We start from the raw sequence: 15,029 nt of genomic DNA on the forward strand, positions 1-15,029 counted from the left end.
AACAACTGCTCTCAAGTTCTGGCATGTGATGGAAACTGTATCTGTCTCCAAATGCCAGTATCAGCCTGGCTTTCCGTGCACTGTGTAGCTGTAATCTGTTGGCCATCTGTAGCTATCAGCAGATATTCGGTATTAAAGGACTTGAACCAGGGGCAAAAAAAAAAAGAGAGAGGGCATTTTTTGACATTTTCGTCAATTATGGCCTTAGTTGGAGGTATGACCTTTACTGAGTACCATTCTAGTTTACATATGTCATCAAAGCTTGAGAGGTATGACCAGAATCTTAGACAGATTTGAATGATATTTGCTGTGGTTATTCCTAATGTTTTGGTGATTTAGCTGGAGGTAGGCTGTTTGGGCCCTGAGACAATAATTTCCCAGTAATAATGCACTTCTGTTTAGTGACTCCTGACCTTTTCCTCTAGTGCCAACATCAGGGCCAACTTTAGATTTTTAGACTTGTTTATTCTGAAAAGGCTAGAAATCTTCAGGGAATTACTTGAGACAGCAACAAACAGTTTTTGAGATCAAGTGATTGCACTGCTGGCTTCCAATATTTACTACCAGTAATGGACGCTGGAGCAGCCCTAGACTGTGGTAAATACTTGTGTGAAAAAGATACTAGTTTTAGAACATTAACTTTAACTAGAACTATCCTTCATATTCTTCTCCTTAATTTTCCTGTTGCAGCACTGAATGCTGTCATCTAAAACAGTCCCTAAAAAGCCTCTTTTGTTTTAGTACATTTAGTTATTTCTTGAATGCAAAGAGAGCTCAGGGATGACATCATCGTGCAGCAATCTGTTGGGATAGTCTTAAAGTGATTCATTCCCCACCTGTTTGAGAACAATGGGCTGTATGAACTAATGACTATGACTGTCTGTGAAGTTTTTCACAGGCTACAACATATACACACACAGTATAAAAAGCCAGAGCGACTTGGCATTTTACCAGCATGTCAGATAACCAACTGCATGAGTCACATATGGAAGGGAGGAAATGCTTTTTATCCCTCTCAAAACCAATACTTTTTACTGTTACAGCTGAAGTGGTTTAGAGGGTTTACAGGGGTTTACCTGAATTATCTATTGACTACCAAAAACTCTGCCTGGAGCACCAGAATGAGAGAGTAATGACAAACAAACCCCAAACCCTTTTAATTAAAGGGTCACCCCATCCCAATTCTAGAAGACATGTTTTCTCTCTTCTCTCTAGTGGTATCTCCCAATCTAGTTAGTTTTGGTTTTATTTATCCAGGTTTGGAATTTGATTTGTGGTGCTTACCGTATTTAAAAAAAACATATTTAAAAAGAGAAAAAAGGGAAACAGTTTTCCTAACCTTAACCCTCTCCTTAAATAGCTCTGGCACTCAAGCTGAATTAAAGATGTCACCTAATTGAAAACTGTTCTGATGCTGTATTGAGGTAAGAATGACTACAGTGTGGGTTAAAGGGGCACTGCAAAGACTGTTATATAATGTCTTCAGCAGCTCTGGAAGAGCTCTGTTAAGTAAAAAAAAAAATCAATTCATGCAATTCATCTTTTCATTTGATATATCAGATAAAAATTAATTTCATTCTCCAGTGCCATTTCATCAGGTTTGGGATTGGAGAAATTTGTAACAGAAAGCCCAATTTACAAACTGGAAGTATGTTATTTTTAATAAATTGCTGTAATGCTTACAAATTGAAAAGCTTTAATTTTGCATGTAAATGTGAGCGGTTGGTTAGCAGTCATGTAGGAGATTGTAAAGTGATAGTCTGTGCAGATAGCTAGCCTGGAAGTTTTTTTTTTTTTCCTTTCCCATATTGTTTTATCAACATCCACTCAGTCTAAACATGCCGTGTATATACCCCAGATTTCCCAGGGAGCTGTCAGAATAAATCAGGTGTTTAGTTTTAGGGGGAGTCTAGGTAGCAAGTTAGAAATGTTTTCCAAGATTTGAATTGGCAGAGCCGTACACAGGCTAAGGCAAAAGCTATGCCGAAGGAGAGCAGTTGAAAAGAAAGGCCCTCAGCTGTGAATAGACAGGAATTTGGGGTGTTGAAGTCAAAATTTGGTTTAATTTGACCTGGCTTTCAGTAGTGGTAGAAATATGTATATTGAATCGTTGAATCTGAGATCTCTGTTGAATTTGTGTAAAATCCTTTGAATGTAAGGAACAGGAAACGCTTGACAGGTGAGACAAAGACAAAGGTATGTCAGTGACATTGGTCCTAGATCAGGAACAGGAACAAATTTAGATTTGATTTGAGTCGAGGTGCAGTAGCTGTGGCATCCTGGAGTTTTAGTTGTATTTTTTCAGGGCTGGGTTTGTTTAGTCAGTGTTGTCCTACAGATTACACCAGAACAACCTTTGGCCTTAATAAATGACTTCATCAAAAGACTTACAGTCAGACAGACACTCAACAATACCCCTTTTGTGTCTATCATGTCTAAATGTTCCTGTTTGTTTTTATTGTCCTCAGCACTTAACAAAACAAACTTATGTCCTTGACTTCTGTCAGTTTATGTTTTTTTAGAGACAAAGTTAAGGAGGTGAAGAGATGAACCCACTAAAAAGACTGCCAGGTAGGAAACATGATGTTTGCAGCCTACTTCTGGTTTGGTCTGAGTCTTGCAGACAGGCAGGGAGACAATTCATTTTATGCTGTAGCAACCTGAGGAAATAACAAAGAGTTTATGCCTTTTTTTCTTTGTCTGTTTCCGTAGTTATTGTGAAAGTCATATAATGGCTCCATCACAAAGTGATTCAGAGAGAGAGTGAGACAGAGAGAGAGACAGAGGGAAATCAAAAATAAAAGAGAACAAGCTTGTAACTGAAATTGACCTTTCTTTTAAATCTGATCTGAATGATTCAATAAAATAGGTGAAACAAATGTAAAAGTGACAGACACCCCTGCTACGGCCTTTAGAAGCTGCAATTCCCACAAAACTACGGTGTTGGTTAGAACATGTACTACTCTTTGAGCTTTAGCAGTAAGGGAGCTACAAATATAACATTTATCCTGAGGAAAGGTCATGTACAGCAAGGAAATAGTTCAACCTCAGGGGAACATAAATGGGTTCAGATAGCCTGATAGATTTTGATATTTTTTGTGTACAAATGAAAATAGCTGCCTAATGGTGGCACTAGAGTAAAGGTCAGGAGGTCACCTTAACATTAGATGACATCGTCTGGGGATCCAGAATAAAATACCAAAATCTAGTAAACATAAAGAAGTGCAAGACATTCAACATAAAAACTAAACAATAATATCCTATGTAGCTGAAGTTAAATCAACTAAATCAGCAAAATCAGTAAAATCTGCGGTAAACCGGCTAAAAATTTGAAACCTGCTTTTCAGATCCTCATGTACAACAAGACTAGGTCAAAACTTGTAGATGGCTGGACTGCCCTTTATCTGTTTCCTTCAATTCTATTCTCTTTGGTCATATATACAGTATTTTAATACAGCCCAATTCCCAATAAAGCTGTTCCCATTTACATGTTTTTCTGTTTCTGTTCTCAGACAACGGAACAAGTATGAAATAGTGACTGAAACGTGGCCCATTAAGGCTACATGTTAATCAGCAGTCACTTCCAAACAATATCCAAGCTGCCGCTCTGCAATGAAAATCCTGATTTTATGATCGTGACGTCGTCTGACAAAATCACCATACACATCAGTTGGAGACAATGGCTGTGCTGTGATCGTGGCTTTATTTACTTGTTAGAAGCTCATTCATGTCTGTGTCAGCTGTTGTGCGGCCAGTTGAAAAAGACGCATTTCCCTCACACCTGCGGAGGGTGTACCTGCAGAATAAATCTAGCGACAAAGGTGCTAAGTTGGCAACATTGCCTGTAAATGGCCCCTGATCCCCTGATGACGCAATAGAAACAGTTTGTGCCAACTCATTTTGAAAGAGCAATGGCCACTGGGGAAGCTCCAACACTCGGCCGGCCAACCAGTGATGGAACGTCAACAGTCAGTCACGTGGCATTCGGCTGACCAATGGTGGAACTTTATCAATTACTCACTCACTCCCTCGCCCAGGCAGTCAGTCATGGACATTCATGTTTATAGGTCTGGCTCCCCAGTTGCAGTCCAGCCAAAAATAACTTTGAGTGGTAAATCTGCCACTATTAGTGTAAACTGTATATGGGCAGCTGTGGCTCAAGAGGCAGAGCATGTTGTCCACTAACCAGTAGGTTGTAGGTTCGATCCCAGCCCACACGTTGAAGTGTCCTTGGGCAAGATACTGATGTATCATTAATGTATGAATGTGTGTATAGAAAGCACTTTTTGTATATTTGTAATTATGACTAGTAAAATGCATCTATAGGTATGTCAAATGTAATTAGGGATAGTCAATCAAACTTTTTTATGTAAAACCAGCTTCTACAAATGCTCTTTTCAAGATATCCAAAACTCCTTGTTAGATATTTTGAAAACAATTGAGACTAGCAATAACTTAAAGTCAAGATATCGCCAGTGTAGTTTTGATTAGTTGTAAGTCCAGTTTCAGATAACTACAATTTAATTTTGACTGGTAAAATCTTAGTTTTCAATATCCAAAAAGATAATAAAGATATCTTTAACTGTGCTTAATTAAATATATCTTTAATTGAAATTATGACTTGTCAAAACTACATTAAACATATCTTGAGTTTGGACTTTTTCATAATTTAAATGGCTGGGGTAATGTGGAGAAATCTCGGCTAATTTCCTAAATAATTACAAGAAATTTGAAGCATGGGAGAGTTACAGACAAATGGAACAAACTAGTGGAGCAAATTAAAAGCAACCAATTATAAAATTCAAGGCAATGTTTACTGTTTTAAAACAAGATGGGATGAACTGTTGTGAAGTTCAGTGAAATCATGGAGGAAATGAAAATGAAATGAAAAAATTAAAATTAAAACAATGAAACTACTGTATTTGCAGATAGATGTGCACATATGTACATAAAGTATGTATGGATATGAATGTTTATGTATTTTTGTATATTTGTAATTATGACTAGTAAAATGCATCTATAGGTATGTCAAATGTAATTAGGGATAGTCAATCAAACTTTTTATGTAAAACCAGCTTCTACAAATGCTCTTTTCAAGATATCCAAAACTCCTTGTTAGATATTTTGAAAACAATTGAGACTAGCAATAACTTAAAGTCAAGATATCGCCAGTGTAGTTTTGATTAGTTGTAAGTCCAGTTTCAGATAACTACAATTTAATTTTGACTGGTAAAATCTTAGTTTTCAATATCCAAAAAGATAATAAAGATATCTTTAACTGTGCTTAATTAAATATATCTTTAATTGAAATTATGACTTGTCAAAACTACATTAAACATATCTTGAGTTTGGACTTTTTCATAATGTAAATGGCTGGGGTAATGTGGAGAAATCTCGGCTAATTTCCTAAATAATTACAAGAAATTTGAAGCATGGGAGAGTTACAGACAAATGGAACAAACTAGTGGAGCAAATTAAAAGCAACCATTTTTAAAATTCAAGGCAATGTTTACTGTTTTAAAACAAGATGGGATGAACTGTTGTGAAGTACAGTGAAATCATGGAGGAAATGAAAATGAAATGAAAAAATTAAAATTAAAACAATGAAACTACTGTATTTGCAGATAGATGTGCAAATATGTACATAAAGTATGTATGGATATGAATGTTTATGTATTTTTGTATGTTTGCATAAGAACGTATGCATGTAAGTAAGTAGAGTCCTGGCTGATATTATTAGCACCCCTGAATTTTAAGTACAGAATTTAGAATATCTTCAGAAATACAAGCAAATTAACCAATTTTGTATAATCAGAATATTTAATAAAATGTCAAAGTTACTAAACAACAAAAACAACAACAAAATGCTTTAGTATATTGAAATACTAACATTGGCATCCTGTTGATGAATTTAAATTAGTTTCTCAAACAAAATAAAAAACAAATAAGACTCCTCTGTTCTTAATTTTCAGAGTTCACACGATCTGAATTAACCAATGAAAGATAGTTTTACTGCATAAAAATATACTAGCATCAGAAATGCTATTATCAAAAAACATAACAATTCCAAAGGGAGTTGGGAAATCCCTGTTTCAGCAGTTTGGGCTGTTATCAAGAAGTTTCACGGTCGTGTCGCGTCATACCCAAGAAGACCTTAGGTATGACACAACAAGCTTTGCAAACCTGGATTTGGGGATATTCTGTCATTCTTCTCCGCTGATCCTCTCAAGCTCTGGGTTTGAATGGGGCCCGTTGGTGGAAGGCCCTTTTCTGATCTCTCCAGAGATGTTCAATTGGATCTAAGTCAAGGCTCTTGCAGAGCAACTCAGGGACATTTACAGAGTTGTCCTTAAACTACCCCTGTGTTGTCTTGGCTGTGTGCTGATTGTCCTGTTGGAAGGTGAGCCTTGTAGGTTTCCAGGTTTTCATGGAGGATATCTCTTTACTTTGCGCCATTACCTTTCCCTCAACCCTGACCAGTCTCCCAGTCACTGGAGCTGAAAAACACCCCCTTAGCATGATGGTGCCACGACCAGGTGATGAGCGGTGCGTGGTTTCCTCCAGACAAGATGCTTAGAATTGAGGCTAAACAGTTCAATTATGGTTTCATCAGACAGGAGAATCTTGTTTCTCACAGCCTGAGAGTCCTTTAGGTGCTTTTTTTGCAAACGCCAAGTGGGCTGTCATGTGCCTTTCACTGAGGAGAGGCTTCCGTCTGGCCGCTCTGCTATAAAGCCCAGATTGGTGCAGTGCTACAGTGATGGTTGTCCTTCTGGCAATTTCTCCCATCTCCACACAGGATCTCTGGAGGTCAGCCAGAGTGACCATTGGGTTCTTCGTCACCTCTCTTACCATGCCCCTTCTCCCCTGATTGCTCATTTTGGCTGGGTGGCCAGCTTTAGGAAGAGTCCTGTTTGTTCTAAACTTCTTCCATATAAGAATTACTGAGGCTACTGTGCTCTTCAGAACCTTCAATGCAGCAAAACATTCTTTTTAGCCATCCCAAGATCTGTGCCTCGCCAGACTATATGAGCTCTGTAGGCAGTTCCTTAGACCTCATGGTTTGGTTTTTGCTCTGATATGCATTGTCAACCATTGAGACTTTAAATAGGATTGTTGTGTGCCTTTGTTAATAAATTTACAAAAATTTTTCGCTAAAAGTTTTTCGCTTTGTTATTATGGGGTATTAAGTGTAGATTGATGAGGGATAAAATGAACTTGTACAATTTCAGCATAAGGTTGTAATATAACAAAATTTGAAAAAAGTGAAGGGGTCTGAATACTTTCTGAATTCACTGTAAATTGATGATGTGATTAATATAGAAAATTAAGGGAAATAATGAATTAAATAAATGCATAACTAAAACAACCAATTTAGTTTTATAATTTCAGAACCCTATGCTGTGCCCCCTCTAAATATAACAGACTGGGAAACCTATGATTCTTCTATCATAACTACTTACCTCAATTCTGCTTCTGTTGCCATTGGAATTTTTAAAACATTTCCTAACCTCAGTCCTGTTATTTGTGTATGTGTGTGCATGTGTATTTTTTGCATGTGAAGTCTCATAGTTGTGTGCCCAACTTTATATTTTAACTTTGTATTTTAACTAAGGTGTGCAGAGAATCTTTGGGTGATGCACACTTTAAATAAACTGAAGTTGCGTTTGAAAGTTAAGGGCCAGATGCCAACCTGTGTGGTAAACCTCTCGCCTCCATGCTCAAACTGAGATCTCAGCAGGCTGAGATTAATCTAGACTTTAAACCTAAGTGAGCTAATAATTGTCACTGCATGTGCTTAATGGGAGGAAATAAAACTTCACATTTTCTTTATTTCCAGGACTTAATGTTGGCAGATCGTCCTAATTCCTTCAAGGCAGCAGCACCTTGTAAAATCCCTCTTGTTGTACTGTACTTGCAGGAGAAAGACAGCATTCTCTTCTTGGAGGAGAACTTTGCATCAGCCAGTCCAACCTAGAAATTAACTATAAATATAACTAAACTGCAACAGCAAATATGTTCTGTAGGAAATGTAATTGTGACTGAATTATATTTTCTGTTAACGTAATGAGGATATTTTGTTAATTTATGTATTTGACAAGTCACAAATATGTTGATAATGAATGTACGAGTAAAATATTCAGAGACAACTAAAAAGATTAATTGATGAATGGGTTTGCTAATGGACAAAAAATTAATGTAGAGAATCGATTACTTGTTTATGTCAGTTGTCATGGTTCCAGCTTTTGAAATCTGAGGATTTGCTGCTTTTCCCCAATTAATATCATTCTAAACTGAATCTCTTTGGGAGTTAACAGTTAGACTGTTCGTCAGGCAAAACAAGAACTTTGAACACTTCATTGTGGGTTCTTGGAAATTGTGAAAGGCACTATCTACATTTTTCTAACTTTTTATAGACTATATGCTTAATCTAAAAAAGAATCTATACATTTGCTTGAAAATATGTGGAAAGTATACAAAAAAAGACATACCACCAGAATAGTGGGGTCATAATAAAGGGCAACATGCTTTTGAATTTTCAACTCATTATAAAATATTTTACAAAATAATTTGAATTTCTGTTCTACTTGTTATACAATGATCCAGAATAATCTGCCGTTAAATATCATCTTTATGCCATTTGTACAGTCAAAGTAGAATTAAAAATGTGGGCTAGTTGTCATCGTAGTGCAACATAATGTAAATTTGATCCGGTTATGATCCACAAAGAAATTAAGATTTTTAAAGTAACCTGAATGATCTGTATCACATCATGTTGGTCATTACAGTGACATGTCTACATGTATTATGATTAAAGATGCGGAGGTGTTACTAACTCTGTAAAAAGAAGGTGGAGCATACAGCCATGGCCCTGGTTACCCGGTGTTTTGAACAGAGACACCAAGGGAGGGGAAAGGAATAGACATCCTGAGAGAGCTATTAATGGAGGGGGAAGTTTTAAGTGAAGACTTTTCATGAGACTGTGTGAACTGTTTTCATAGTGTCAGTCTCCAACAGGCCTGTTGATTTGCAGTAGAAACTGTAGAATAATTAATCAACAAAACATAATCAACAACAAGTTTGATGTGCACATGAACAAAGAGGTTTTCAACAGTCTGCTGCTGGTTGCACAAAATGTAACCAGCGGATTTGCCATGTGTAAAACACCAAAATAGATCTTTTGTCATTGTCTTCCAAAACAAACAATATAATACAATACTCATGTACATGTTTTCTGATTTAAAATTTTTATAGTTTAAATTTGGTTTGGATTAGGCAACTAATCTATTAGAGTCTAGCATTTGTTTTCATACCCATGTTGTATGGTAAGTTCATGAATGGTTTATACCTCAATTACATGTCTCTCTTATGATCAGGGATTATGGGTATGGAAGGCAAGCCCCTCAACCAACACCTTATACCTGCTAGAATCTCAGAAAGTATCTTTGAATGATTTCTACTGATTGATTGGATCGTTTTTGTCTTTGCAGCTTGTCTTTTTCGCTACAACATCCTGTCACTGGTTTATTTCCTCTATCTGCTGCTACTGCCGTGGTTCCTGTGTCCCAACAAACACACAATCAGAGGTAAGACCATATTTCTTTGCATATCAGATCTCTTATGGTATTTACTATGGCGTTTAATTGGTCTCAAAACCTGCACACATAAAAAACAGGTGCGTGCGTGTGATATAAGCGCACAAAACAGTACCGAAGAGCAGAAGACCATGCTTGCAAGGGCGCATTTCTGCTACATGGGCACACCTGTGGTCCCATGAGTACTGGGCTGTGATAAGCGCCAGTGGGAGCCTCGCTCAACGCTGGCTAGCTTGCCGAGTTGAGTTTTGAGACCTTGGAGATGGGGACAGTGGCTGATATTTCTGCTCCTTTGATTGGTCAGTTTGAATACTGACCATGACCTTTGATTAGCTGTTTGGTTTGAACACTGACACACATAATCTCTCGTTTATCACTTTACTCCAGGGTCAATTCAAGAAGACAACCTGTGTGGTTGTGGCTACGTTTTGAAAAAAGAAGAACATTTGGAGTAAATGGAATAGAAATTAATTACGGGTTTTCTGTGAAATAAGCTTTAAAATTGACAGCACCTTACTTCCTAGCTTTGTTAGCTTAGCTAAACACCAGGATCAATATATTCTAGAGCCAGTGACTGTACATCATTATTTGAAGAAGAAGTTGGTGGCTTTGATGGTTTGTGCCCACTGTTTGCTGTTACACCAACCAAGAGCCTGGAACCAAAGAAACGGAGGTGGTGGAGAATCATAGGACATTTCAAACACTGATACCCTAAAAGCGGTGGTTGAGTTGACACGATGCTTCACTACTCTTGAGCAAAACATATCCAAGAACACTGATAACATAACCACAGAGTGCAAACAGCTGAGAGGCATGGAAATTCAAGAGATTTCGGGGTAAGTCTCACATCTGCAACAGGGAAGTGAAGAAGGTGATTGCCATGGCAGGTGACAGAACCTACGCCTTTATAGAATGAAGGGGCACCTGCACAGGACGTCAGAGGTGAAATCATCAAGCGTCTCAGATTACTCACACGTGAAGATAAGGAAAAGATGGGCTCTCTTGTTGAAACAGTGCACAGAGTATCCCATGAAGACGCAGCTCTTCCTGTCATGGTGCAAATCACAGTGCGATCTTTCAAAAAACCATAATGCAGATATAGTTTTTTTTTTTACAACAAACCCATTCATGTAGTGCTGATGAAAAAATCTGGAAATATCAGTAGCGGGATACGGTGAATTTTCACATGGCTCAAATCATTCCACTGGAGTTGCAATATTTCTAAATAGATTTACTGGTGATGTACTGGAGTCCGTCATTGGAGGAGGGACAGTGGATTATCTTGGTCTTAAAAGTGGACAGCCTTCTGTTTATTATTTGCAGTGTTTATGGACCAAATGAAACAGTTCAAGCAAAAAATAACCTTTTGCTTCAAGATGCTTGGAGATTTATGAATCCCAATGTTAAATAACTATACAAGGACAACCTCTAGCAGGTGTTTACAGTCAAGAATTGACTTATGGTTAATGTTCTCACAAGAATTACAGTTAATTTCAGATGTTTCTTATTCTAATGCTCGGCTGTCTGATCATAAAATGACAAGTCTTAGATTGAAGGGCTCTAAGGAAAAATCATACATCAGAGGTTATTGGAAGATAAATACTAATATATTGGATGATAAAAAATTTTAATCCAATTGAAAATGGGAATTCTATTAAATTTAAAGTTAGAGAAGTCGCAATAAAATGTAGCAAAGAAATACAAAAATAAATTCTATCAAAGAAGATTAGTTAGTAAGCCAGCTGCAGTTGTTAACTTCTGGGCACTATTTATGTGAAGATGAATTAACAAAAAGTGTTAATGAAGAGCTTGACAGAATGTATATAAATCTGGCCAAAGACGCTTTCATGATGTCCAACCTCTCTACGTGTCTCACTCAATTGACCGCTCAGATGATGTCGCCGTCATAAAATCAGGAATTTTAAACTATTAATAATTAATTTAAATGATGTTATGTTCACAACTTTTCACCACGTAAAGATATAACTTCGGAACAACAGTAATTTTACTGTTAACAATAAAAGTATATACAAATAGAACTGGATTGAAAGGGGTATAATCACTATTACAGCTTTGTTTGATGATAAAGGTAATCTCTATAGCTATGAAAACTTCCTAAGAGCCAAATCTTTTCTGGTCAAATGCAAAGAATTTGTTTCTGTAATAAGGGTATAATTGAGTTTATGAAATGTCACTTCGGCTTAGGCTCAAAATGCTAATGTTCAAGTGCCTTGTTGGTGGGATAAAATTAAAAGACATAGAATGTACAAAAAACATAGAAGGAAAGAATTTCAAAACCATATTAAAATCTCACCCGAACATTTTTGGAATTCAAAATTAGATCATGTAAACTGGCGTAAGGCATGGTTTTGCCCCTTCCAATTCTGTGTTTCAAACAAGATCAGAGAAATTCAGTTTAAAATCTTGCATAACATTTACCCATGTAACACAATATTTTCATAATTTATTGACATAGATATTAAATGCACCTTTTGTGACGCTGAGCCAGAAACAATCGTACATTTATTTTGTCACAGCCCCTCCTCATCTGTGTTTGGAGAGACATAGAGAAGTTTCAACAATACTGGACACTCTATAACAATTACACCAAAAGACATTATTACTAAATTTGGATGTAATAATAAACCTTTGAGTTACATGATAAATCTTATACTTGTAGCTGGTAGATTTCACATACATAAGGCAAGATTTTCTATGTCCCTCCCAAGCTTCTGTACTTTTCGGGTTGAATTGAATTTGTACATAGATACATGAACTCTTATGACAAACAAAAAAAGTGAACACAGTTATATTTTAAATAATTATTTTCAGTGGTCCCTGATTAAGGTATATTGACTTTGATGTTATTGTTTATTCATTTTTTTCTTAATTTAATTTGTTTGTCTTTTCATATTTCATTTGATTGATATCTTTTTTTTTTCTTTTCACACACTGGATATTGCAGATGTATCTGAATGATGATTTATGTTCAGCTGAATGTAAGTTCATCTGGTTCAATAAAGGAAAAAAAGTTAACAAAAACACTGTAGCGATTGTTGGTGGTAGTCCTAGCAAGCCATTTTAACATTTAATCTAACCACGTTCCTATCTGTAATTCAGTTTTAGAACTCCGTAATTGAATTTCCCTAGTTAAAATTGTATTCTCACTAGTAATAATGGTAATTAAAGATATCCATAATAACATTCTAACTAGTAAAAACTCTTTCAAGATATCTACAGCTTTGATTAAACCGTAATGTAATTTTGAATATCCAAAACACACTGTGACAGTAAAACTGTTATTATGTCTGGCCTGGAGATAGGCATCATGAGACTGTGGTTGTTGAAAGTGACCGATAAGGAGCAGGGACATCAGCCACTGTCCCCGCATCCAAAGTCTCAAAAGTCAACTTGACGAGTGAGCAAGGGTTGAGCAGTTGCAAGTGCGTAGGGAGGCTCGCTCTCGTCAAATCCCTGTGCTCGAAGGACTGCATTTGTGCACATGGAGCAGAAATGCTACCTCATGAAGGGGGTTATGCGCTCGCAGACACTTCATATCATGTGCATGTGTGCATGTCTTTTATGTGCGTGGGTTTTGAGTCTAATTCAGCCCATATTTTAAACCTATTTGTTTTTCCTCAGACTCCAAATTTGTCAAATTATTCCAGTTATTTTTACTCCAAGAAGCAGTTTTTCTGTCCTGTGATGAAACTTACAGATACACGCTGATCAGCCACAACATTAAAACCTGGTAAACCTTTATTACAATAATAAAATATCACTTCATCATCTTATTATATCATGAAACTTTCTCATTATTACACAAAATCAATATATGTCATTAAAACCAACTTTTATAATTCTAATGTGGTGTGTCGTAACGAAAAAGTTTGCTATGTTTAAATGAAAAAGATGAAGAGATGTCATTGTAGTATACATCGGTTAGAAAAAGGACTTGACAGCGACTGGTTTACATGGTTTGATCAAGTTTGAGTGTGTGCTTTGGATGAGACATGGCTGAAATGTCGTCCATGCATGACTGCATCTGTACTTGCTTGTCTGCAAGACTGGACCGAACAGATCACCAGTCTATCCCAGGACTATCACATATACACACCATTCACACCTACAGACAATTTTAGAGTGGTTACTGCTGTTCTGTATATTTTGGTCCAGATTAAAAGCTATACAAAATGCATCTCACATGTTAGAAATGGAAGAACCCAAGCAGTGGTTTGATCTCCGGTCCAGGTGGCTATGTGGTACTCAGCAAAGGATACTTTATATAAAGTTAACTACATGAATTGAAATATAAGTAGCCTATACAGTGAGGTACAGTATTTGGTCAGGAAGGATAGTCAGAGCGTCACTGCTGATAGACAGATGGTGGGATCCTAGGCTTTGATGCTGATGAGAGGCACTGAACTGATCAGTATGTAGGGGGAGGGATGGTAGTAGATGTCTTCTCTCTCCGGTCGCAACAATGTACCGATCGGTTGCAAGTTGTAAACCCAGTCATTGAAAATTACCGATCTAATCTGACACTACACCCACATACAATATAAAACACACAAACCAATATAAAAGCACATCACAGCATTAAAGCATAAAACACCCTGCCACGTCTAGAAATATAATTGATCAATTGTGTAAAATGCTTTAGACTACAGTGTCTCTTAAGGTATTGACTGGATCTTTCTTGTTATAACAATATACGGAGTTATCATTTAATGAAGAGGAAAGTTCCTTGTTATAATGAGAAAAGCGTCTTGTTTCAACTACGTAAGTTGACTTTGTGTTGAAGATAAAGGTATATGTTGTCATAACAAGAACATTTTTTTTAGTTAAAACAGAAGTATGAAGTAATTGGGAGAAAACCCTGTGACCAGCCCCCCTACCAGAAGACATAACAAAAGAAATAAAAACTGAATCATGAATGTAATGTGGGGACACTGTTGTATCCTCACCTCTCACCTGTGTTGATATAAGTCCGCATCCCACACAGTGAGCCCATTAACAGAGACAAACAGGGTCTCTCAAGGAATGTCTAAACCTAACCTTTATGAAATACAAAAATCATCATTTCTAAAACGTCCAGCGTTTTAGCATTTTTATTGAAAGGAATGTGATGAAATGTAACATTATCTCACATGAAACAACCTCAGCAGTCAGTATTAATTTATCTACAATTCTAGCAGGACTGAGAATAACTTACACATTATAACTGCATGGGAGCTGTTAACTGTAGGACCTACTGTATGGCTGGGTCAAAACACATTCAAAACACATTTTTCCTGACCTACAAGTCAGGAAAAAATGGGTGGGTTCCTTCGTCACAGTGTGGTAGAAATAAAGTTTTTCACTCATTACTTCAAACACAGAGACAAAGATATAATATTTTCAAGTACTGACATGAGTCTATGTTTACATCAA

The 15,029-nt window shown here is 36.8% G+C and overlaps 1 protein-coding gene across 2 annotated transcripts in view; it reads left to right on the forward strand.

Annotated features, from left to right (window-relative positions):
• piezo1 (piezo-type mechanosensitive ion channel component 1) overlaps nt 1–15,029 on the forward strand; it is a 105,697-nt gene that overhangs the window by 12,541 nt on the left and 78,127 nt on the right. For both annotated transcript variants that reach the window (XM_040139647.1, XM_040139648.1), the window contains exon 2: nt 9,492–9,587. In XM_040139647.1, the coding sequence (XP_039995581.1) occupies nt 9,492–9,587 (96 nt within the window). The remainder of the gene's footprint in view (nt 1–9,491; nt 9,588–15,029) is intronic.

The sequence above is a fragment of the Xiphias gladius genome, chromosome 11, assembly GCF_016859285.1.
Source record: "Xiphias gladius isolate SHS-SW01 ecotype Sanya breed wild chromosome 11, ASM1685928v1, whole genome shotgun sequence".
NCBI classification, from domain to species: Eukaryota; Metazoa; Chordata; class Actinopteri; order Istiophoriformes; family Xiphiidae; genus Xiphias; species Xiphias gladius.